The sequence below is a fragment of the Podarcis erhardii genome (genome assembly GCF_964252035.2).
Source record: "Podarcis erhardii genome assembly, chromosome: 10".
Lineage (NCBI taxonomy): Eukaryota > Metazoa > Chordata > Lepidosauria > Squamata > Lacertidae > Podarcis > Podarcis erhardii.
In genome coordinates this window covers 73900029-73924666 of record NC_138500.1, presented here as the reverse complement: position 1 = coordinate 73924666, position 24638 = coordinate 73900029, and the positions used below count along the sequence as shown (strand labels likewise).

At 42.7% G+C, this 24638-nt stretch overlaps 1 protein-coding gene across 1 annotated transcript; it reads left to right on the top strand.

Moving 5' to 3' along the window:
- Nucleotides 1-12867: 12867 nt before the first annotated feature.
- LOC309351415 (uncharacterized protein) lies at nt 12868-24606 on the top strand. The gene is given in 5 exon segments (XM_081879073.1): nt 12868-13036; nt 13038-13314; nt 14412-14647; nt 15795-17890; nt 21631-24606. Coding segments are annotated over 5 exon segments (3870 nt in total). The 5' UTR covers nt 12868-12935; the 3' UTR covers nt 22791-24606.
- The last annotated feature ends 32 nt before the right edge of the window (nt 24607-24638 follow it).

The window sequence follows — 24638 nt, the reverse complement described above, 5'->3', positions numbered from 1 at the left end:
GCTGAGTGCAAGTACTGAAAGAGAGAAAGACACAGTTTGTTTGAGTGTTTAAGGAAGAAACTGTAATCTTCAGCTAAGAAAAAATAAGCCCATGCTGGGATAAGCATGTGAATGTAAATATTCTGCATCTATTCTGCTTTAGCTATATGTTCTTCAAGTAAAAGCTTTTTGAATATTTTAACAAGTGTTTGGACATTGTTTTAATTTCAATAAAAGTGCCAGTATTGCACATGATTTGACTTCCTACCTGCGGTTTAGGTATTCTGCCAAATCCTTTATCCCCATGATGGCCCACTTCAACCATCAAGCAAGGTTTTGATTTGATTTTCCCCTTGTTCCCAATATAAATCTTCACTCCCTTCTCCCCTGGGGGGTGGTGTGCCATTTTGTGGGTCTCCTCAGGCGCCAAAATGTTTTGGGCTGGCCCTGATGTCTAGACTACTGTTATCTGAACTAAATGGGAAACACCCTAGAAGGTTGCCTGGTGCAGAAAGCGATGGCACGTATCCTCATGTGCATTTATGAGTGGAAGCTCCTATGCTTCAGCATTGGCAGTAGCTCCCAGCTGTCTTGTAGACACAAATCAGCATTCTGATATTGACCTCTAAAATTCTTAGGAACTAGTGCATTGAAGGCCCACAGTTTAAAAATGAATTGAATAAGGCTGCTAGCTTTGCCTATTGATTTATATTCGGTAACCATTTATCGTAGAGGAAAGTAAGAGGCAGATGAGGCTCATCAACCTGAGAAGATAACCCATCTAGGAAAAGGAAAACTCTGATCCTAAACCTCCCCTGCCTTGTGGGTTTTCTTAGGGAGAAGAAAGGCTAAGGAGGAAACCCTACACAAATCCAGAGTGGAGTCCCTAAGACCATTTGATGGCATCTTGTATGCCTCCTTTCAGCAGTTCCTGCAGCTGGAACCTATTGCTCTGCTTTCATTTGAACCAGATCAGTAAGGCCAAGAGGAGGGTTTGATCTTCTGGGCAGCCCAGGACCTCCTTACTCACTGCCCAGGCTTCCGCCCCAGGGAGCTTACTTCAGCGCTGCTAACACAGTGGTTTGATTTCACCCCTGGAGGCGCACTCCATTGTCTCTTGAGACAGACAGATGCCAACAACAACATATTTGGATGTAGGGTTGCCATATTTCAAACAGTGAACATCCGGATAGAAAAGATGTTGGGCTTTCTTGCCAAATTCGCAAAAGAAGAAGAATTAGTTTTGGAGCTATTTTTTAAGGAAAATCACCAAAAACGACACTGCCATCATAGGCTGCCATACGTCTGTATTTTCCAGGACATTTTAACAATTTCCACCCAGACACTGCTTCCAACTGCAGTATTCTGGATATGTCTGGGAAATTTTGGGCGTATGACAACCCTATTGACGGGAATATAAAAAAGGTCATCAATTTTCTGTGTAAGGAACAACTGCATCATTTCATAACTACACCAGTTGTCATGCAGGCATCAAACATTTTCCTTTTAGTTCCTATTCACTTTAATTTGAGGGCTGGTTTTGAGCTTTCAAAACCTGAGCAGCCTGGCACCAGGGTACCTGAAGGATCTCATCCTTTCATTTGCACTGACACATAACTGGGCATTGTAGGATGTAATCGTTCTTGCCCATGCCAGTTCTCCCTGTTCCATGTGGATTTGGAATGTCTGATAGACCAGACAGAGGTCCTATTTTGGCCATGGGCTTGGCCTGAGGTTTCCTACTCTATGGTACAAGGATCGGCTCTTTCAAATATTCAATTGAACATGCTAAGGGAGCAGAATGGGCCCCATGGGCATTCAGACACACTTTTCAGCAGGGCTATTATGGCAAGTGTAGGCATGAAATGCTCTTTCAGTTTGGGTTCTCTCAGTTTCTCATTTTCCCCACTTTAAATTCAGTTCTCCACTTTTTAACAGCAATTTGTGGGGGGTTTTGAGTCATTGTGAAAATTCATCTTGATTTTAGTGTGAATTTCTCCTAATAAACATATTTTCGTTTGCAATTTTGACCAATATACACATTTTTGCATGTTATTGTCACTAGCATGTGCCATTGCACATTTCCTCAATATTCATGCATTCTTGTGAAGATGGTTTGGCTGGAGAACATTTTTGCAAAATTAAGGTTAGTGCAAATTTTGAAGGACAGCTTCATATTATTTCTGAAAGTGCAAATCTCATTGATTCAGTTTTAAATGTGACCTGAATCACATCTCTCCCCTATCCCTAGTCTAGAATTGTTCTATATTGATATGTATCTAAGGAAAATCTTCTGTAATGGATTATGCAATCGGAAAAGTAGCACTTTTAAAACACAGTGCAGCTAGGATAACATAGGATGATAAGAACCCTTCTGGAAGAGGGGCATGAATGTGTTACGATGAAATGATATCTCAGGGAATTCTTCTGAAATACTTTGCTTAGTTCTAAGTGGCATCTTTAAAGGTTGCATGAGGAGCTGGTGCTTGTTTTATAAGACAGAATATTCAGTGACATATAGAAAATCAGGCATTTAAGTGACTGATAAGGCTTGCCGCTTCCTGCCCTCTTTCCCCCTTTTCATTTGCTACGCTGAATATGCTTTTCTGTATTCTGTGAACCATTTATTTCTTCTGCCTAGATAACTGCTGTCTTGTAGAATAGCCTATCACAATACATTTCAAACATTTCCCCCCATGTACACTTTGAGGTTTCTGCCAGCGTTTTGCTTTCCAATTGTTTTATTATCATCATCAAAGATTGCTGAAATATTTGCTGTAAAACATTCTTTGGTTTCTTCAGTTTACAAGCAAGTTCAATTGCCTGGCCATTTTATGGATTTATTTATTTATTTATTAGGCAGAAAGGAGTCTGCTTGGCATGAAATGATCTATGCTCAGGTCATTAAGCAGAAGAGAATGCTAAGCAAAGACCATCAAAATTAGCCATTGGGCAGGTGGCTAACTCAGCTCTGGCTAAGTTGTCACTAATGAAAGTTGCCACTGGTGTCTGTCTCTTTTGTGTGTGTGTGTGTGTGTGTGTGTGTGTGTGTGGTGAAGCCGCCATTTCCTTCTCCCCACAGTTATCCAGTACAATGTTGCATCTGAAGATTGTAAGGGTGGCTGATCTATCAAGTGGGAAGTTCTGCTTGCTGCAACCTCACTTGTAGCAGCAGCCACTGCCAGCTAACAAAAATGTTTGGGGAAATTTAATGGAGCTTATTTCCAGGTAAGTGAGCATAGGCCTGCAGCCTGAAAGTCACTTAAAAACACTAACACCAATAGCCCTGGTCCTTCCAAGGAGTGTGTGGCTCTGTAATATGGTGATGTGAATTCTCTGGCCTTCCAGAAGTTGCTGGACTTTAAATCATGGGTAGCCAATATGGCAACCTCTGCATTCTTTCTGTATTACATTCATCAACCCCAGCCATTATGGCCAATGTTCAGTGATAATGGGAGTTCAGGAACATCCCTGGCACAACATATTCCAAATTCTCCAAATGAGAAATGCTCGATGAACCAACCTGTGTTATTATCATTTCCATTTCACTTCACATCAAGCAAGCCTTTTCAGCATTTATAAGCAACATTTGTGCCTGAGTCATCTCCTGCTGTGGCATTTGATTAAATAAAATAATGTATATGTACAGATCAATATTGGGGTTTCACTGGAGAAGATATTATCACAGCAGCATTACTACAAACCCTGGAAATTTGTCCTGGCTCCTAAAACTCTTGTCCCAGCATTCTGTGTGATGTAGTTCACAAGTGCACACTCACAAAATAAACCACATGTCCTCACTGAGGTGTCAGTGTCAAGGACCTAGGTTTGCTTCCATTTATACTATATAGTTTTCTCCTTCTCGGTGAGAATGTAATCAACTCTAGAGAACAGAAAGATGCAGCAGCACCACCTGCTGACAAATGAATACACAGAGCTTGAAGCAGTTTACAATAAAGATAAATCTTTATTATTATTATTATTATTATTATTATTAGCTATTTATATACCACCCTTTATCAAAAGATCCCAGGGTGGTGTACAACATTAAAAACACATTACAGAACATCAGTGATAAAAATGATAAACTCAAATGAGTTACTTTAAACCCAAGCACATGATATCTAGGGACGCGGGTGGTGCTGTGGTCTAAACCACTGAGCCTTGGGCTTGCCAAACGGAAGGTTGGTGGTTCGAATCCCTGCGACGGGGTGAGCTCCCGTTGCTCAGTCCCAGCTCCTGCCAACCTAGCAGTTCGAAAGCATGTCAAAGTGCATGTAGATAAATAGGTACCGCTCTGGCAGGAAGGTAAACGGCGTTTCCGTGCACTGCTCTGTCCTGCTGGCCACATGACCCGGAAGCTGTACGCTGACTCCCTCGGCCAATAAAACGAGATGAGCGCCGCAACCCCAGAGTCAGTCATGACTGGACCTAATGGTCAGGGGTCCCTTTACCTTTACTTTTACATGATATCTATATCTAGACAACTAAGATTTAAGTTGTTTAGATCTTTAACTCCCAACCAATATAAAAAGCATGCTGTTCACACAACCACTGACACAATCTCACTCTCACACAGCCACTGCAACCAATGGATGCCTTTAAAAGAGAAGTAGCCTTATCCTTCATGAATTTATCAATCAATGGCTACTGGCCACAATGGTTATATTTTACCTCCACTGTTGGAGACCTTATGCCTCTGAATACCAGTTGTTGCAGTTGGTGAGAGGGTTGTTGTGCTCAGGTTCTGCCTGTGGCCACTATGAGAACAGGACGCTGGATTAAATGGGAGTCTGGCCTAATTCAGCAGGGTTCATTCCCCACGTCATACAATATCTCCACCAATCAACCACTCGTACCCAAACCACTCACACTCAGCAACACTACAACCCACAAAGACTCACTCTGCACTCATATCCTTCCAATTGCTCTTGTGGGTTACAGGGTTGTTTGTTCTCCTGGCTTCCCAAAACTGCGCTGCCACTTACTGAATCAGGAAGGCAGCAGCATGCTCACAGCAACTGCAGGGAACCCCAAAATGGCACCCACTGAGGGAAGAAAGGGTGTGTGAAGAGCTACGTCACAAACAAGGGGGGGGGGATAAAGATCTACATTGGGAATAAGGGTGGGAGGAGACCAGCAGCAACACCTATTTGTCAGAAGCTCACTGTAGAAGTGGTATTTGGGGGGGCCAAGGAGAAAGTACTTCTGGCCTCCAATGAGTTGCTGCCACTGCAGTGACGCTGAGAGAGCAACACAGCCTCACAAAGACCGCACTGTCATCGACTACTGGTCCCTGTGATTGAGAGGAGGTTGAAACTATTGGGTATAACTTACTATTTTGTAACCTTTATCAAGATCTCCGGAAAGAGGACATTAATCTCTGGCAACAGTACCTTAAGTCTTATAATAAATAAAAACGAGTAGCCTCGATGTGACTTGCATTATTTACACAGTTTGGTTACTTGGAAGCAGAGGGTAAGATATAAGTGAACCAATGTCCTGTGTTGAGAGTGCTAAGACTAGGATGTGGTGGGCTGAGGTTCAAATCCCCACTACAAAGCTCACTGAATAACCTTGAAAAAGTCACTGTCTCTCAGTCTAACCTACCTCACAGGGTTATGAAACATGTTTTGGTGGTGGAGGAGGAACCATGTATGTTTCCTGAACTCTTTGAAGTCACTGAGGGGAACTGCAAGCAATAGGAATGAGTGGATTTCCCTCATTCTGTGGGTTCATCCAGCTGTTCTGACTTGAAAGGTTTCAAATTTTGGAGCTGGTGTTTGCATAGCTTGCCACAGCTTCCATCTGACTCTTTTCTCAGGTTATTGTCAACAGTCCACAACTGAATACAAAATGCAATTACATGATAGATATTTTTGCACTTTGATTTAATCACTGTGAGTGTGAATTGACAATCCAAATTTTCATGTGGCGTGCAGTGACCAGGCAGTAGCCTGAACAAGGAAAGCCTGGGAATAGAACTTAAAAATGGAAAAATGGGGGGATTAGTAATATGCTGATGCATATTACTACATCTTATCTACATTTATGTAGATAAATAAGAATAAGGGGTAATTTAGAACTCCAAAGTTTGGGATGCCCACATAAGCCTATAAGCCAGGGAGGTCCAACTTTTCATACTAAGTGGCCCACAAGAGTACAGTCCACACACTGTGTTGTTGCACATGAAGGGAGAGTGAGGCAGGATCCTGCAGCCCTGCTTCCCATAGCTGGGAAAGCATGAGCCAGGCTTTGAGGAGCAGCAGGCAGGAGTCATCATTGTGGCAGCTTCCCAAAGCCAGGCGTCTCACTTACCTGACTTTGGGAAGGCAACACAAGGGCTTCGGGGGGTGGGGTCAAATTTTGCCCTCGCATGACCCTCCCATGTGACAAGGCAGTACGTGGGCCGTGGGAAGGCAGTGTGAGGGCTGCGCACCAGGGGGGCATCAGATGTTGCCAAGGGCTGCCAAAAAAGCCCTCAAGGGCTGCATGCAACCCTCAGGCCATCAGTTGGCTCACCCTCCTATAAGCATCCTGAGAGCAACAGCACTCTTCCCTCTTGCAGTTTCCAGCACCTGTTGTTCAGAAACATGCTACTGTGGTTTGCTATTTGCAGAATTCAAAGCTAGTTTAATGAGCTCCTTTCATGGGGAGGAGAGACTCTTGCATTCTGGATATGCTTAATAACATACCCCCCAAATGTCCCAATTTTCCAGGGACGGTCCTGGTATTACTAAAGCCATCCCAGCTTCTGATTTTATCCGAGAATGTCCCTATTTCCCCCACCAGTGCTGCCGCCACTGAGCTAGGGCAGGCGAGGAGCCGGAGCTTGTTCCGAGAGGGGACGAGGGAGCATCCTTCTGCCTCTGCATGGCCTCTCCATGGCTGCTGCTGCTGCTGCAGGCCTTCTCCTTTGGGCAGCTTGCAGCGGCTGCTAGAGAGCCAGTGAGGAGGTCAAGACACTTCTGCTGCAGAGGCCCATCCCTGTGTGATACGCTGGCTCTGAGGGGCAAGTAGAGGGCAGGGCCTCCCTGGGCAGGAAGAAAGGGGGAGCAGAGCAGAGTGCAAGGAGTTTTGATTTTTTAAAAAAGAATGCTTTGTTCGTCCGCATCTAGTTTTGCCCCTTTCTACAATTTATTTATTGGGGTGTGTTTTTCTTTCATAAATCTACCAAAGAATAAAATAAAATAACATAAAATAAAAATTAAGAGGTTTTCTCAGGACAGTGGAGGGCATGTGTTGGTGGCACTCACCCTTCTTCTGATAGGGAATGATCTGAAGGGGGGTAGGGGGGGAAATGGGGGGTCAAGGAGGGTCAGTTGGGAAGGAATGAGAAATGTCCCAATTTTCTTCTGAGGGATGTTGGAGGATATGTAATAAGACCTGGCAGAATGCAAACTGTGTGGGTGCTGCCTATTTTAGAATAAAGCTGTGAGGCGGGGAGAAGAGAATACATCTTGAAAGATGTCAAAAGATAAATTCTTGCCTTTTCTCTGGAAAGTGTTGAGGGGAGAGTTGCAACATTGTTCTCATTATCTCAGAGGAGGAAGGGTAGCATTTGAAAGTCAAATAAATTGCATGGAGACAGATTCATTTAATTTTTTTTAAGTACCCATATTGCAGCTTAAGGCATTGACTCTCCTGTCAAATGCACAATAGCAAGGGATGGGGAAAGTTTTAAGTTATGAACACTTGATTGAGACTAGATTGTCAGCAACAGAAAGGCTACAGCCTCGGGGGCTGTTTAATCTTTTTCAGGAGAAAAGAGGAAAGCTGCTGGATGCTCCTGCCTGCCTTTCAGAGTTGTGGGGCCAGGAGGCCAGGTGAGGTGACTGCCTCAGGTGGCAGGGTCCACAGGGTCCGCAGATTCCGGTGCAGACCTTTCTTCCTCCTTGTTCCTGAGGTAGATCTTCCCTCAGACATTTTTCCTTGTCAGGAGGAGCACTGCTGGGTGGTTTGCTTCAGGTGCCAAAATGTACTGGGCCAGTCCTGGGCTGTGGGGAGAGAGGGACCGGGTCTGAAATAATGACAATTACAGAATGAATAAAAATATTGAAGCACTGTGTCTCAGGCTGTGTACATACCACACCTTTCATGTGGGTGGGATGTGGGTGGTGCTGTGGTCTAGATCAATGAGTCTCTTGGGCTTGCTGATTGTAAGGTCGGCAGTTTGAATCCACACAGTGGGGTGAGCTCCCATTTTTCTGTCCCAGCTTCTGCCAACCTAGCAGTTTGAAAGCACACTGGTGCAAGTACAGTGGTGCCTCGCAAGACGAAATTAATTCGTTCCGTGAGGCTCTTCGTATAGCGGTTTTTTCGTCTTGTGAAGCAAGCCCATTGACAGCTTAGCGGATTAGCGCTATTAGCGGTTTAGCGGCTTTTAGCGGATCAGCTGATAAGCGGCTTAGGGCTTAGGAAAAGGGGGGGAAAGGGGAAAAAACCCCGCAGGAACTCGCAAGACATTTTCGTCTTGCAAAGCAAGCCCATAGGGAAATTTGTTTTGCGAAGCGCCTCCAAAACGGAAAACCCTTTCGTCTAGCGGGTTTTCCGTCTTGCGAGGTGTTCGTCTTGCAGGGCACCACTGTAGATAAATTAGGTACCTTTGCAGCAGGAAGGTAAACGGAGTTCTCATTATCATTTTAAATGCAAATTAGGCATGCTTACTATTAGCTGCCTCTCCTAAGACAATTTGAAGGGGAAGTGGAATGAAAGGAAAGGAAGGAGTCTTGGTACAAAAGTCCTTCTTCTGCCCATAGGAGCCAACTCCTGGGGACCAAGGGGTCTCTGCCCCCTAAAATATTTGAGGGGACTGCCCCCCCAAAGTTAAGCCATTCAATTAGTGTGTGCGCACCGGATCATGTGATCGATTATGCGGGGTGGGGCTTGCCTTATAGTCTCATTTTTGAAGAAGTGCCCTTTCCCACAGCTAGTCAGCCATTCTTTTTGACTGCTGGATCATGAGGGGAAGGAGAGGAAATTAGGAGGAGCTTTGGGGGGGGGGGTGGAAAGAAAACCTTTGCTAAGTTTTACAGACATACATCATCTGCATGTGCATCTGTTCCTGTCTTGGGCCAGGCTGTGCTGCTTCTCTTGATCTGCCACCTTCTGTGTCCAGTGAGGTCACACAGCCCGGCCACTGCAGAAATATTTGGAGAAAACCTTCCACTAACCATTCTGCATTCATAAAAAGCTCAGTTCATCTGTGTCTGGCTGGGGGGATTTTATTACTGGCATTATCATCTACTCTTTGCTCTCAGCTGACAAACGCATGTTGCAGTGGTGTGCCCATAAAAATACTCCGGTAGATGGATTCCCCTGCTCCTCTGTAGCCTGCCAAAAGCATATGACACTTCTCAGGCATTACACCTCCTGTCAGATAATTGCATCTCACTCTGAAGGAAGCCCAATCAAAATCGCCTTAGCCTTAATCGGTTTTATTGATCATTAAACCCCAGAGTCACCAGGTCTGCTGGATTTTAACAAGCGCCTCACAAGAGAGCACTTTCAATCAAAGCTAAATGACGACTTTCGGAAGAGGTTCAAAAGATTCTTGTTTTCTAGCTTTTGCTTCATTAAGCCTGTCAGCCTTCCGTATAGATGAGTTTTGTCAAGATATCAGAGTCCCACAGGGGCTCCAGTACAGCATTTGTCAGGCACCTGGTGCAGATTGTTGTAAAAATGTGGCTATCTGTGTGGCTTAGGCCTAGAGCTGGACTGGAGTAGATTTTCATGGCACTTTGGTTCCTGCAACAAAATATGTGCTTTCTACAGTATAGGTATTTATCAGATCAGTAGGCAAGTTGTGAAAATTTGACCCAACCATAGGTGCCAACTTGCACCCCAGATTGCAGGAGGGAGGCGCAGTGTTGTGCATTGTGTGATGTTGTGATGTTGTGATGTCACACGTGTATGACCCTGAGCTCCATGCATGGCCTCCTAAGGTGTGTGTGATGCTTCCCACCAGCACCACCAGCACCCTCTGCCTACGGACATGACCCAGACTGCTGCCACCGCCTGCCTGCCTCCCACCACCTTCCCTTCGCAACTAGGCCAAGGCTCCCACCTCCGCCGCAAGGCCTCCATTGAAGCCTGCTGCAGCCCAGCTTCCAAAAGGATGTCTGCAGATGTAGCGGACCTCAATGGAGGCCTTGCAGAGGAGGTGGAGGCCTTTGTGGGTGGTGGGTGGGCAGTGGGGGTCCTCTGGCCACTGCCACAGGCTGGGGGGCTGCTTCCTCTCTGTGGAGCCACCATGCTCCTGGCTTCTGCGATCAAACCCGAACACGAAACTGAACCCAAACAGTAACTGTAATCGTTACCCTAACCTTGTTAACCCTAACCCTAACCCTAACCCTAACTGTAACTGTAACCTTAACTCTAACTCTAACCCTAACTCAAATCCAACCATAATCCTCAACCTGTGCCTTTTTTTTTACAACACTTTGCCCCTTTTTGCAGGGGGGGTTTAGTTATTGCTTCATTTTGTAGGTTTCTTTGTTTCTTGCTGTGTTGCTTCATTTCACAGGTTTTTAATGGGCTTTTGTCTTTCTTTTGGTATTGCATCATCTTTATTAGTTTTTTTGCTTTCTGATGAATAGCTTTTTTTTGTCAGTTCATAATAATTTTGCCTTTCCTTCAGTTTGCATTTGTTTGGTTTCTGGTAGTTCTGCTTCTTTGCGATTCATTTTTGCATTTCTGGGGTTTTTTTGGCTTGGTTTAGGGGGATTATCAAATCTCATAAAATTTAAGAAATACCACAAGAAACACAAAAACCAATAAATATTCCCAAAATGTAGCAACACCAGAAGAAACATGGAAAAACAAGCCAGATCAAGGGAAAAGAAACAATTCACCAAAAACCCCAGAACCAATCATAGTAAAAGAAGCAAAACAACAAAATGCAAGAAATAAGCAAAACCGCCCTAAATTAAGCAAATCAGCAGAAACCAAAAGAAGAAGCAAAGCCACAAGAAACTGGAAACAAATATAAAAAGACAACCATAAACCCAACAAGCAGGCAACTTATGGGAGTCCAAAAAGGGTGCTCATCAATGGTTCCTCTTCATCCTGGAGAAGAGTGACTAGTGGGGTGCCACAGGGTTCTATCTTGGGCCCGGTCTTATTCAACATCTTTATCAACGACTTGGATGATGAACTCAAGGGCATCCTGATCAAAGTTGCAGATGACACCAAACTGGGAGGGGTGGCTAACACCCCAGAGGACAGGATCACACTTCAAAACGACCTTGACAGATTAGAGAACTGGGCCAAAACAAACAAGATGAATTTTAACAGGGAGAAATGTAAAGTATTGCACTTGGGCAAAAAAAATGAGAGGCACAAATACAAGATGGGTGACACCTGGCTTGAGAGCAGTACATGTGAAAAGGATCTAGGAGTCTTGGTTGACCACAAACTTGACATGAGCCAACAGTGTGACGCGGCAGCTAAAAAAGCCAATGCAATTCTGGGCTGCATCAATAGGAGTATAGCATCTAGATCAAGGGAAGTAATAGTGCCACTGTATTCTGCTCTGGTCAGACCTCACCTGGAGTACTGTGTCCAGTTCTGGGCACCACAGTTCAAGGACACGGACAAACTGGAACGTGTCCTGAGGAGGGCAACCAAAATGGTCAAAGGCCTGGAAAAGATGCCTTATGAGGAACGGCTAAGGGAGCTGGGCATGTTTAGCCTGGAGAAGAGGAGGTTAAGGGGTGATATGATAGCCATGTTCAAATATATAAAAGGATGTCACATAGAGGAGGGAGAAAGGTTGTTTTCTGCTGCTCCAGAGAAGCGGACACAGAGCAATGGCTCCAAACTACAAGAAAGAAGATTCCACCTAAACATTAGGAAGAACTTCCTGACAGTGAGAGCTGTTCGACAGTGGAATTTGCTGCCAAGGAGTGTGGTGGAGTCTCCTTCTTTGGAGGTCTTTAAGCAGAGGCTTGACAACCATATGTCAGGAGTGCTCTGATGGTGTTTCCTGCTTGGCAGGGGGTTGGACTCGATGGCTCTTGTGGTCTATTCCAAATCTATGATTCTATGATTCTATGAAAATCACTACAAACGCCAAAATTAACCAACACTTAGCATATTCGTTTTCACTGGTTCCTGGGTTTCTGGTGAATGTGCCTCATTTGGGGTTTGTCTTCTGCTGGTTTCATTTTTTTTCCATTGGTTTGCCTTGTTTTTTGCACCTTTGCACCATTGCTTCTTTTGAGAAGTTTTATTCTTTTTGTATTCTGGTGGTAATACTCATTAGACATTTCTGGTAGTTTTGTTTCATTTTGGGTGGTTTTCCTTTTTTTCTTGGGATTATCTCATAAAAATGAATCACGCTGCTATGCTTTAGAACTGCTAGGCTGGCAGGAGCTGGGACAAAGCAACGGGAGCCCAAGAGGCTTAGTGGTTTAAACCAGAGTGCCACCCGCATCCCTAGATAAAGAGGTACTGTGGCGGCAAGGTAAACGGCATTTCCGTTCGCTCTGGCACTCATCACAGTGTTGCATGTGCCAGAAGTAGTTTACTCATGCTGGTCATATGACCCGGAAAAGCTGTCTGCAGACAAACACCGTCTCTCTCGGCCTGAAAGCGGAGATGAGTGCCGCACTCCAGTCAAATTTGACTGGACTTAACCATCCAGGAGTCCTTTACCTTTACTTAACATAAAGGGCTGGTTTATTTTACTTGCTCAGGCTGAGTTTATGTCTAGTCACATACAAAAAATCATTGACAGTGAGCAGCTAAACTAAACTGACTTGAGGATTTTTGTTTGTTCATTTTGTTTTTAAGCTGCTAGTTGAAGACCCCCCTCAGGGAGCCCTAGTATAGCATTTCATCTCCTAGATACCAAACTGGCCTTCTCCGTCATTACAAGAGAGATGAACTGGGGAAACACCATCATAATCTCTTAAGGATGATTCTCAAGTAAAGAAACCTTATGTAAGTCTTGTATGGGTTTCAAATGTTCCTGCCTTGTTAACTTTAACAATGCTTTGTTCTTCTACAGTTCTGACCTTTGTGATGAGACAACCACATCCACCTTCCTTGATTATTCCTTCCTATCTAAGAATGGCTGCTTCAGACATTTGTCTTTCCTCAGGTGCCACTTTGCTGCTGCAGAGGCAAATTCCGATGGCTCTCTCCTTGCTCCTCAGCCTGGTCTATCTCACCACAATCAGGCCGGCTGCTGTTGCCAAGGAACTGCTGCATAGGACATGTGAAGAAATACAGGCCTTGCAAGGAGTTCAAGATGCAAGAGCAGTTGCGGGGAGAGTTTTTTCTTATCCCATATCACCATTTGCTTTCCAAGGGAAAATAACTCACTACAAGGTAATGTAGCATTGCTGGCAATAATTCTGTCTGGTACCTGTCACAGTATTTAAATGGTTTTGTTCAGTTGTAAAATATGCTGCAGGAAAACAGCAGGGCATGGATGCCCTTTAAAGAGGGAAACGGGGGTTATTTCTCCCTGTATGCATATACCACAGAAACACCTATATTTTTGGTCAGTGGTTGTTTGACTTGTGTCAATAACACCAATGTAGTTTTTTATGAGGTATAAATACAAAATTATAACAACTGCTTCTAAAATATGCAGCTTTTTAGCAATTACCAGCATGATTCTTATCTCACGAATGCATACTTGGAAATACTTGGAAATAAAGCCCACAGTGTTCCCTGAGGCTCGCTTCCTTATAAGTATCTTAATTATATCTAAGAGTGTTCCTTTACATCTTGCTGAGAAACTTGCACTCCTATGTGTAAAATCTGAAATGGCAGCCCTGCAACACAGGTTGCTTCAGGTGAGTTGTCTAAACAACCACATCTTAAGGTAGAACTAGATGTGGTAACTCTGACTTCTGATGAGGAAGCACCTGACTTCTGCTGGTGCGCTTTTTAAACAAAACTGGTAGAGTTTGAAAACTGTAAAATGGTGGGGGAAGCATTTGAAATCAACTCATATTCTTCCCTTTATGACTATTTGATGGTCTGCTCACAATACATCTAGTTTGGCTGTGAAAAATCTAACTTCTAGTTGTTCAGAGTATTATGGGAACTTGGCAATCTTCCTTTGTTCTAGAAATTGCTTGTTATTGACCAGAATGACTGGTAGATGTTTCCTGAATGGGAGCTAATGAGTAAGAAATAGCTGGCTGTGAAAGACCAGTATTAGTTGTCCTGCTGTGGTGTGAAAATCAGGATTCGCCCATCACCATCTGCTTGTTCGGACAGTCATCTGCAGGTCCATATACCAGGCAAATTAAGAGAGTACCAAATATATATATATTACATCTTACGAATCTGAAACAAGCAGCCCTGTTGCATCTAATATGATGATTGTGGAAACAATATATTTTTTATTATTCATTATTTTGATTATACTACATTCCATCTCCTGTGCCCACATCTTTTTAATAATTAAACAGGTTACTCTGGCTAGTGGTACAGCTTTACCAATGTGGTTGGAATATAACCCTAACACAAATGCTCTTCAAGGACTGCCAATGGTGGAGGAAAGTGGAGAATACCATCTAACTATAGTTGCATATGGAGAGTCTTGTGGCTGGAAAACACCAACAGCTAGTGCAAACTTTGCAATTCATGTTCACAACGGTGCTCTTGTCCATGAAAAGGAAGTGGTCACAGACCCACAGCATAACAGGTAAGTTGCAGTGATTTCCAAAAAGGAATGTATTTGATTAAATTGATCATTATTTCATTTATTCTGAACTATGTGCAAATATATATATGTGTGTGTGTATAACATATTCAGAACAAAGTTGGAAAAAGACACAGGTTGGATTCAAGGTTCCATCAGCAAAACAAGGCCCTCTTAGGTCTCATCCCCTCCTTCTCCCTGCAGCCCCCTATACCTGCCATCTGCTCTGGAGGGTTGGGGGACCCTCTGAAAGAGTGAGAAGCAGCACAGATGACTGCAGAAAACCAGGGGGAAATAAATCACCTCCCTTCACTTCTGTTCAGAGAACCTCTGCTAGATCCAAGCCCTTTCCTCAAACAGAAAGACACATTTCGTATAGTTATTAAATAACATTAGAGATAAAATAAGTGCCCTTGGCATCCCTTGGAATAACTGCCAGGGGGTGAAAAGCACTCTGCCAGCTGACTAGGAGTGCCTTTTCCAGCTTGGGTTTTTTGTGGACCAGGATAACTTGACCACAGTAGTCCAGGCACTGGTAACTTCAGGTTTAGATTACTGCAATGCAGTAATTACTGCCATGGGGCTTCTCTTGCAATTGGTTCAGAAGCTGCAGTTAGTGCAGAGTGCTGCAACACGGCGGCTGCAGGAATAAGACAAGAGCATATTTACACCTCTGCACAAAGGTCTACACTGGCTGCTGACCTGTGCCCGGCCCAAGTTCAGGGTTTTTCTATTGGTGCCTAAAGCCCTTAACAACTTGGCCTTGCCCTTTATGTACCTACTCAACCACTTTGATCTACAGAGCTTGCATTATTACAAGTGCTGTATAATAATCATTCCACAGTTGTAAGGAGTCAGTTTTTCAGTATGACAGCACCTATGCCTAATAACTACCTGCCTATTAACATTAGGCAGGGACCCTCACTATATTTAGACACCCACTACAAACTTTATTTCAACAAGCCTATTCAGATAGATAATCTACCATTCGATTTTACATTTCGCTGACTTGATCTGCATATTTTGCTTTATGTATCCTGTACTGTTCAGAGATTTATTATTATGCTGTTTATATGTTTTTTTCTAAATAAGTAAGATAACCCTTTTTAATGCCAAATTATTTTAATAGCACATGTTTTGGGGCTTTCAGTATCTGTTCTGCAGCACTGTGTGAAAGGGGAATGTCGGTCACCTTTGCTGAGATTATAATTCATACAGAAAATTATTTAGAAATTCAAAAGCGACTAGATCTAGTTTGCACCATGGCAGACTATCTCCATTTGCATCCCTCTTCATTGACACTTGCTTCATTTGAAAGCCCACTTAATAAACACTATTGGAATCTAACCATATTAGCTGAAGACATTCAATACCTCAACACTATGAAAAAGCATTGTGTTGGAATCCACTGGCCAGTTGGGTTTGGAGTGTTCACTATGCTTTATGAATTAGTACAAATTCTACAACACAATGTGGTGTCAAACCATCTCTCACAGCTGCTGGGGTATGAAATTGCTGGCTGGAGAATACTTAAAAAAGAAGGCAATGGAAAAAATCATTTAGGAAAGCGGCAGAGGAGGCAATTAATGGCCACCCCTGGACTCGTACTGAGACCAACCAAAATAGAGTCTTTAACAATTTTGTCAACTACTATGGCATATACACAGTCTGTTATAATACCTAGTGAAAGTTCATCCCTTTTGTATGAAGCTGTAAAAGAAGTTATCCCCACTTACATGGGTAACTTGGGGTCCATGGACATTCAAATGTTACTGAATGGTCAGATTAAAACCCAAGTATCTGGCTTTTTCCAGTCGCTTTCTTCTGAACTTTCACCTTCTCTGGTATCACCATCAGCAGAATTTGAGGGTAAAGTGGCTTCCAGAACACCAACAATATTGGAGGAACTACAGTCTCAAGTGCCACAACAAAATGTGTATTCTGTGCCTAAAAAATCCAAGCCAAAGCACAATTCCACACTGTATTTTTTAGATTTTTCTGTGCCAATGAGCAAAACCCAGATCTCAATACCTGCTCACAACTTGGAAACTTCAGTTTCACCAGACGTAACTGCTTCTAGAACAGAATCACTAGCATACTCAGAGGAATTAACAAGAAGTCTCGATTATACAGGCCCATATGCACAGCTAACAGCATCTGGATTACTATCTAAAGACACCATATATGTTGCAAATCTTCCTCTACCATCCATATCAACACTGATGAATTTAAGAGCATCATCTAGAGTCCTGTTTTCCAATGTTGTAGTTTCTTTGCTCTCATCAGATGGTAGCTACGAGATTCAAGACCTACTCAGCAACTACAAACATGCCTCAGAGTCATTTATATCTTTACCACAAACTACAACGCTGATTGATGTGCCCAGCAGGAATGTAGGCTTCAGTTTGATTGGTATTACATCACTAGGCATAAATGGTGCTTCCGTCCACAAATTTAGACTGCCGGTCAACACAAGTCCGTCTCAGTTCTATTACAGTAACAATGCTTCAGCTTTGGCAATGCATAGCAGTCAGCAATTCAGGATATCTCCATTTGTCCATTCACTAGAATTTGGATTTCTATCAAGAACAAGCAACACTCCAGCAATGGCTTCCTCTTTAACATTATCAACACCAGCAGAATTCCCTGTATCATTTGGACATAGTAATATGATAACAATGGGGGAAAATTTGTCTGAAAGGACACAGGTTAGCCAACAGGTAATTAAAATATACACACTTGCATCAGAGTCTTTTATGACTGTTCCAGAGACGGACAAATTTTTAATTTCAAAAACCAAACTATTAGCTCCTACCACATCCCAGATGGACACTCTCCTGTGGGAAACACAACATTTAATTTATGATGCATCATCCAGTGCTTCAGTTTCAAGCAGCAGACTCCGTGAAGGTGACCCATCTTCTAAAATGAGTCCATCCTCAGAGTGTGATTCTCATGATGCTTTGCTGCCTACCTGGTCTACAGAATTTGCTGGCACCCCCAAATCAGCTTTTTCTACAGATGAAATTGGCTCTTACGACTGCAATGCTGTTAGAACTCACAAGCCATGCTTTGATGCTTTACAACTAGACACAAGTGATCTAAGCTTGGATAGCTCATTTGGAACCAAAATTAACTTCCAAATTACCAGGGACTTAACTTTAGAACTGTTGGAAAACTCAGCTATTACTTCCAATAAAGATATGTCCAAACAAACTGGATTCTATGTCACTACTTTATACCAAGGTAAGCTATTAATATTGGTGCGTCAAATTTTGATCCATTGTGAGTAACTCACACCAGGTTTCATTAGTTACTACATTGTTACTACTGCTACAACCTCAATTTATGTATATACCTCCTTTTGACCAAAAGCCCCCCCCCATGACTAACATAATAAAAGAACAAAATGTACAGTATAGTTTAATAAGTAAGCAAAAGACAATAAGCAAGCAAAATAATATGACAGCCAAATCACCATATAGAAGGGCGGTAAGAAGAAAGTGTTCCCAAGCTAAAGGGTTAAAAGGTACTTAGCTAAAAGGTACATTCTAGACTTAAAAATCTAGACAATGAGAAATATTCAGAAGTGTGCCCTAGTTCAAAGAATTAAGGGGCACTCACAACAACTCCCATTCTAACTAATTTTCAGGGGTTTGGCCCAAATAACCTTAGTAATTAACAGTTGTCCAATAACATTTTAAACAAACAAAAATAAAATTAGGAATACTAGCAATATTAACAGTTGCCACAAAAGGAAGAGACCCACAGCCCACCCCATGCTTTTTAGGTGAGTAAAGTCTCCCAAGAGCTTAGGATAAATAGGGTGCAACTCTTGCCTTTGGGCCAACACAAGGTGAGGCCTCTCTCTCACACAGCGGCTGATTAGTCTCCATATGTGGTACAAATGGGACCATTCCTCCTCAGCTGCTACACCTCAGGCCTTTCAGGGGAAATAGCTGTCAAGATGACACATAACACATAGGTTTACACAGAGAGATGTTTGGAGGTTTCATGACTCACGACTGTTTTTGACACTGAAGCTATTTTTTACCAGTTTAATTTGATTTTTAATTATGTTTAAATTGTTTTCATGGTTTTATTAAGTGTGTGCTTAATACCCTGGCATTCAGACAAAATGAGGAGCAGTAAATACACATCCATTCTCATGTCACCTCAGATGTTAACAAGTCACTCCCCATCTGTTGTATACTTTCAAATTATTTTACCCATTTCATGGCTGATTTGAACTTGTGGCAGCATTACTGTAATAAAACCAATTACCTTGAATAAGCAAAAGCTTTCTTCTCTCAGTTCAAGTGAAATGCTTAGTTATGTTTTTTCACATTTCTGTCAACTGTCTGTAGTCAGTTTACAATTCAGTCATACACTGAACTAACAGGACAGCAATTTTTTCATATATTCCACATGTATTCCCTCCCCCAACCCCCCACCTTCTCCATAATTTGAATTTTTTGGTAGGGGCTAGAACAATGATAAATGTACAAAGGTGTAAAGGGTGCAATGTGTGTTGAGCAGTGAGAAGCGGTTTGGAAACAAAAGGAAGCATGGAAGATTGTCACAACTCCTATAACTGTTATATGTTTTGTGAGTCTTTGGGCTTTAGTGGCCCTTAAACACCGAACAATCATCCAGCCCCTCCCTCAAGCACAGCACCCAGGTGTCTGTCCCGTGATAGGTGTAGGGATCCTAGTGAGAAGACTTCCTTCAAGGGGGAGTAAGGCTGCATACACACCTGTGTTTTAAAACACATGGCTCCCCCCCCAAAGGATCCTGGGAACTGTAGTTTACCCCTCACAGAGCTACAATTCCCAGAATCCTTAAGGAATTAGCTCCCAGGTTTCTTTGAGAGGACGTCATATACTTCGAACATCACCTACTTTGCCTCTGTCTTCACTCAAAAGGAAAGCGATGCCCAACCTGGTGATAACAGAATAAATGAGGAGGGAGCTGTGGCCCCTAGCTACTTTAAATGAATTCACATCTCCAGGGCTGCATCCAAGGGTACTAAAGGAGTTATGGATGTAACCTCAGTGCCTTTGTCTATGATCTTTGAGAAATCTTGGAGAACATGTGAGGTCCCTACAGATTGGACAGGCAAATGTTGTTACCATCTTCGAAAATGTAACTACCGACTGGTGAACTTGACCAGGAAAGGTCCTAGAATAGATAATTCAACAGTCGGTCTGTAAGCATTTAGAAAAGGATGCTGCAATTACTAAGACCCAGCATGGGTTTCTCAAAAATAAGTCATGCCAGACCAATCTGATTTCTTTTTTGGATGGAATTACAAACTTGGTGGATATGGGGAATGCCGTGATTTCAGTAAGGCTTTTGGCAATGTCCCCCACAATATTCTCATGAGGAAGCTGGTAAAATGTGGGTTGAAGTACAGTGGTGCCTTACAAGACGAAAAGAATCCGTTCCGCGAGTCTCTTCGTCTAGCGGTTTTTTCGTCCTGCGAAGCAAGCCCATTGACGGCTTAGTGGATTAGCGCTATTAGCGGTTTAGCGGCTTTTAGCAGCTTATCGGCTTATCGGATAAGCGGCTTAGAAAAGGGGGGGGGGAGAAAAAAAAAACCCGCAGGAACTCGCAAGACATTTTCGTCTTGCGAAGCAAGCCCATAGGAAATTCGTTTTGCGAAGCACCTCCAAAATGGAAAACTCTTTCGTCTAGCGAGTTTTCCGTCTTGCAAGGCATTCGTCTTGCGGGGCACCACTGTATTAGGTGGATTTGTAGCTGGTTGACTGACCAAACACAGTAAGTATTCATTAATGGTTCCTCGTCATCCTGGGAAAAAGTTACAAGGGGATGCCACAGGGATCTGTCCTGGGCCCATTGTTCAACATATTTACTTGGATGAAGAAATTGAGGTGATGCTAATCAAACTTGCAGATGACACAAAACTGGGAAGGGTAGCTAATGCCACAAAAGACAGAATCAAAATTCAAAATGACCTTAACAGATTGGAGAATTGGGCACAAGCTAACAATAGGGACAAATGTAAGGTTCTGCACTTGGGCAGGAAGAACCAGATGAGCAAATATAGCGTGGGGGACACCTGGCTTACTAGCAGTACATGTAAAAAGCATCTAGGGACCTTGGTGGACCACAAACTTAACATGAGTCAACAGTGTGATGCAGCAGCAAAAAAAAATGAATGCTATTCTAGGCTGCATCAACAAAAGTATAGTGTCCACATCAGGGGAAGTCATAGTACCACTCTATTCTGCCTTGGTCAGACCACACCTGGAATACTGTGTCCAGTTCTGAGTATCTCAGTTTAAGAAGGATGTTGAGAAGCTGGAACATGTGCAGAGGGGGGCAACTAGTATAATCAAGGGTCCAGAAGCCAAGCATTATGAGGAGCTGGGTGTGTTTAGCTTGGAAAAGAGGAGACTGAGGGAAGATAAGATAGCCACCTTCAAATCTCTAAAGAACTGTCACATGGAAGAAGCTTGTTTTCTCCTGCTCTGGAGCGTAGGACTTGAACCAATGGCTTCAAGTTACAAGAAAGGAGATTCTAACTAAAAATCAGGAAGAACTTCCTGACAATAAGAGCTGTTGAACAGTAGAACGGTCTCCCTCGGGAGGTGGTGGACTCTCCTTCCTTGAAGGTTTTAAAGCAGAGGTTGGATGGCCATCTGTCATGGATGCTTTAGCTGAGATTCCTGCACGGCAGGGGGTTGGACTAGATGACCCTTGAGTCCCTTCCAACTCTAAGATTCTATAATTCTATGGTGTGTATGCAGCAGAATTGAACTGGCCAGAATTACACCTGGGATGATCTACCTGAAGCAAGAGGACAGCTGTCTTAGTGGGGGTGAGACACTAGGGCTTATCTCAGAAAAATTCTGTGAGATAAATTGACATAAACATTTTACAAATTCCTCTTGTCATTTTTTGTCAGACTTCTCAAAACTTGGTTTTTATATTTCCTCTCTGTTACCTTCACTCCTATGTAGGTCCAATAAACACCTCCCCAAGAGTTGTTAATGCCATTAAGTGGATAACAGCAACAATTGGACACAATTTTTCCTTTTCAGTACCTCCAGACACATTTTATGACCAGGAAGATGGAGATACAACCCACCTGACCCTTGGAATAAACCCAGCCGATGGTTCACCAACAGGTTCGGAAAGCTGGTTGCAGTTTAATTCAGATTATCAAACCATGTATGGTTACCCACTTGATCACGATTTTCAGTATTCACCTCAGGAATTTTTACTCTTTGCCACCGATTCAGGAGGGCTGAGGACATCCGATACCCTCACAATTGTACTACTCAGGCCAACCACTATCCCATGTCATACTTATACCATAAGAACAAAAAATAGTTACCACTCCTTTCTGAGAGACAGGGATAGAGTCAACTTGTTTTTTGAGAAGCTTTCCAAGTATTTGATTTCTGGCTGTCCTGGCAATATGACACTACTTGATCTCAAACCTGGGTCCACTGTGATCACCTGGTACAACAGCTGTTTCTGCACAAGGGCCAGTGGATGTGCAAGGGATGAAATCCAGGCTGTGCTGAGGAAACTAAGAGTACCTGGTGGAAATATAAATCCACATTTTGTTGAGGCAATGTTGCCAGCCTACAAAATTGATCGAATTGAAGAAGTTGCTTTTGGTGGAATCTGCTCACCAATCACAAAACCAGTGAATGAATCCCTGATATCAAACAGCACCTTGGCTACATTTGACAACCATTGCTGGATAAGAAACATTTTTACTTCCTTGTTAATAAGTGTATGCATTACAATTATAGTGATTCTGATAGTTGCCTTCCACTGCTGCAGACATCCCAAGAAAATAACTGGATTACAATCTACAACATCTCATGGAAGACCCTTCTTCAGCTACATTGATTTGGAAATGGATATGCTGAAATCCCGGAAGTCACCAATGCTTGAACAAGAGAGCCCACCATCAGCTCAGTTATGGTTGCCTGTTCCAACACCTTCCCCTCAGCATATCTACAGAACAAACAGAAATCTTGTTGCCTCAGGTCTACCTCCGCCACCAAAATACAGACTACCACCATTTTATGGAATGCAAGAATCTAGTCAGACTCACCAGGATACCAGTCCCAGAAGGTATTATCCCAAAGCTAGCCTATACTGAGAATGCTATTCTGGGAGGGGCGGATTTTTTTCATTCTTATATAGAATTATATAGGAATTATTAATGATGATACATTAACAAAGAAGCTAAAGAAATGCCAAGTACAACAGATTTAGATACAAAATCCTACTACATAAGGCAATGTGTTTATTGTAAACACAAATATCTGCCATGTACAGAAAGCCTAGAAAAAACACAAGCTGCTTTTTCACAGGCAAGGACACCAATAACAATGAGAAACACCACCACTTCCACCTGTTTCATCTCTTATATACTCCCTGGGACAATAAAACAGTATTCCCAGTGGTACTGTAGATATGTTAATGATTTTGTTATTTTCTTAAAATTTCTGTAGATAGTTATTGGCAGAACACTTAAATGTTATGAATCAAAGCCAGGAAATCCTTTTTGAAAGTGTCAGTTTTTTATGATGGGAATAGTGTGGCAGCTGCTGTTCCATGGCTTCATCCATCCCATGTCAATCTAGTAAACTTAAGAATATAAAATTGTCACACGGGAAGAACTATGCCAATATTGCCTCCTCTCATCCAGCATGAGCATAAAGGACTTTTCCACACAATTGCTTTCTTCTGATGTAACTTTTACATGTGATTGAGGGATCAGGAAGAAATAAACCATGTCACTTAAGACCCAGTCCTTTAAATAGCATGATGCATGCTGTAGGCATTAACTGTTTTCTCTTGCCTAGATGGTGTCAAAGAAATACTGGGAGACCAGAGTTCAAATCCCCAGTTGGGCATTAAGCTCACTGGGTGGTCTTGGGCGAGTCATAAAACTCTTTGCCTAGCCTACCTCACAGGGTTGTTGCAAGGATAATATTGAGGTGGTGAGAGCCATGCATGCATGCCACCTTGAGCTGAAGGAATACAAATGCAATAAATAAAAAGAAATTAACTTCTTACTAGCTTCATGTGCAGCAACTTGATCTGTAGACATTAGCAGATGTTTCTCAAAGCCATTAAAGATTTAGATTACTGCTGAGATGGCCCTTCAGCTGTTGTGGAACAACTCACTGTGCTGGCTGGGGGCTGCTGGGAGCCATGACTCCAACAACTAGAAGGCCACAGCTTACTCACCAATGCAATCCTAATGTCTGCTTTCAGAAGCACAGGAGCAGGCCAGACTTGTGCTTGGGGTAAGCTAGCCATCCTTAGTCTTTTCTTGTGCTATGACTGCCACAGGTTCCCTGAAACCAATGTTATCAGTTTTGAAAGTATTAATTTAAAGGTGTTATAAGTAAGGAACATTGTTTTACTTCACAAGTTTTTAAAATAATTTCCAGATTGCTTAAGACTTGAAGGGTAATCTAAGGTAAGAACTGAAAAGGGCAATTTAATCATTCTTATACCATCCCAGTAAAGCAGGCATGCCTAAAATGCTAAATGATTAATATAGGATTGCTCAGCCTAATTAGGAATATTTCTGAGTGCCTTCACTGAACTCCATTATGCTTTCTTGGAACCAAACATCCCCTTTACTCCCAACACACAAGCAGGTAAAAAGTTGACAAACACCAAATACACCTTAACAATTAAATCAAAGCCACACCCACACAATTTGGAACCAGAAATCATTTCCCATCTAAGAAGTTTGTTTTTATATATCTGAACCATGGCCTATTTCTGAATAATAGATTACAATTTAATTTAACATGCTGAAATGGCTGCTAATCAAAGAATCAAATTTGATGCCAAATTCAGAAGGGGGATTAGTGTCTGAGCTCAAAATCACGGAAGGAGCCAGAGTGTTGATTTTTGGCTCGACCAAGTGCTTTTAACAACCAGCAAAAAGTAGCTGAAACGGTTTTAATTTAGGAATTAAATTAAG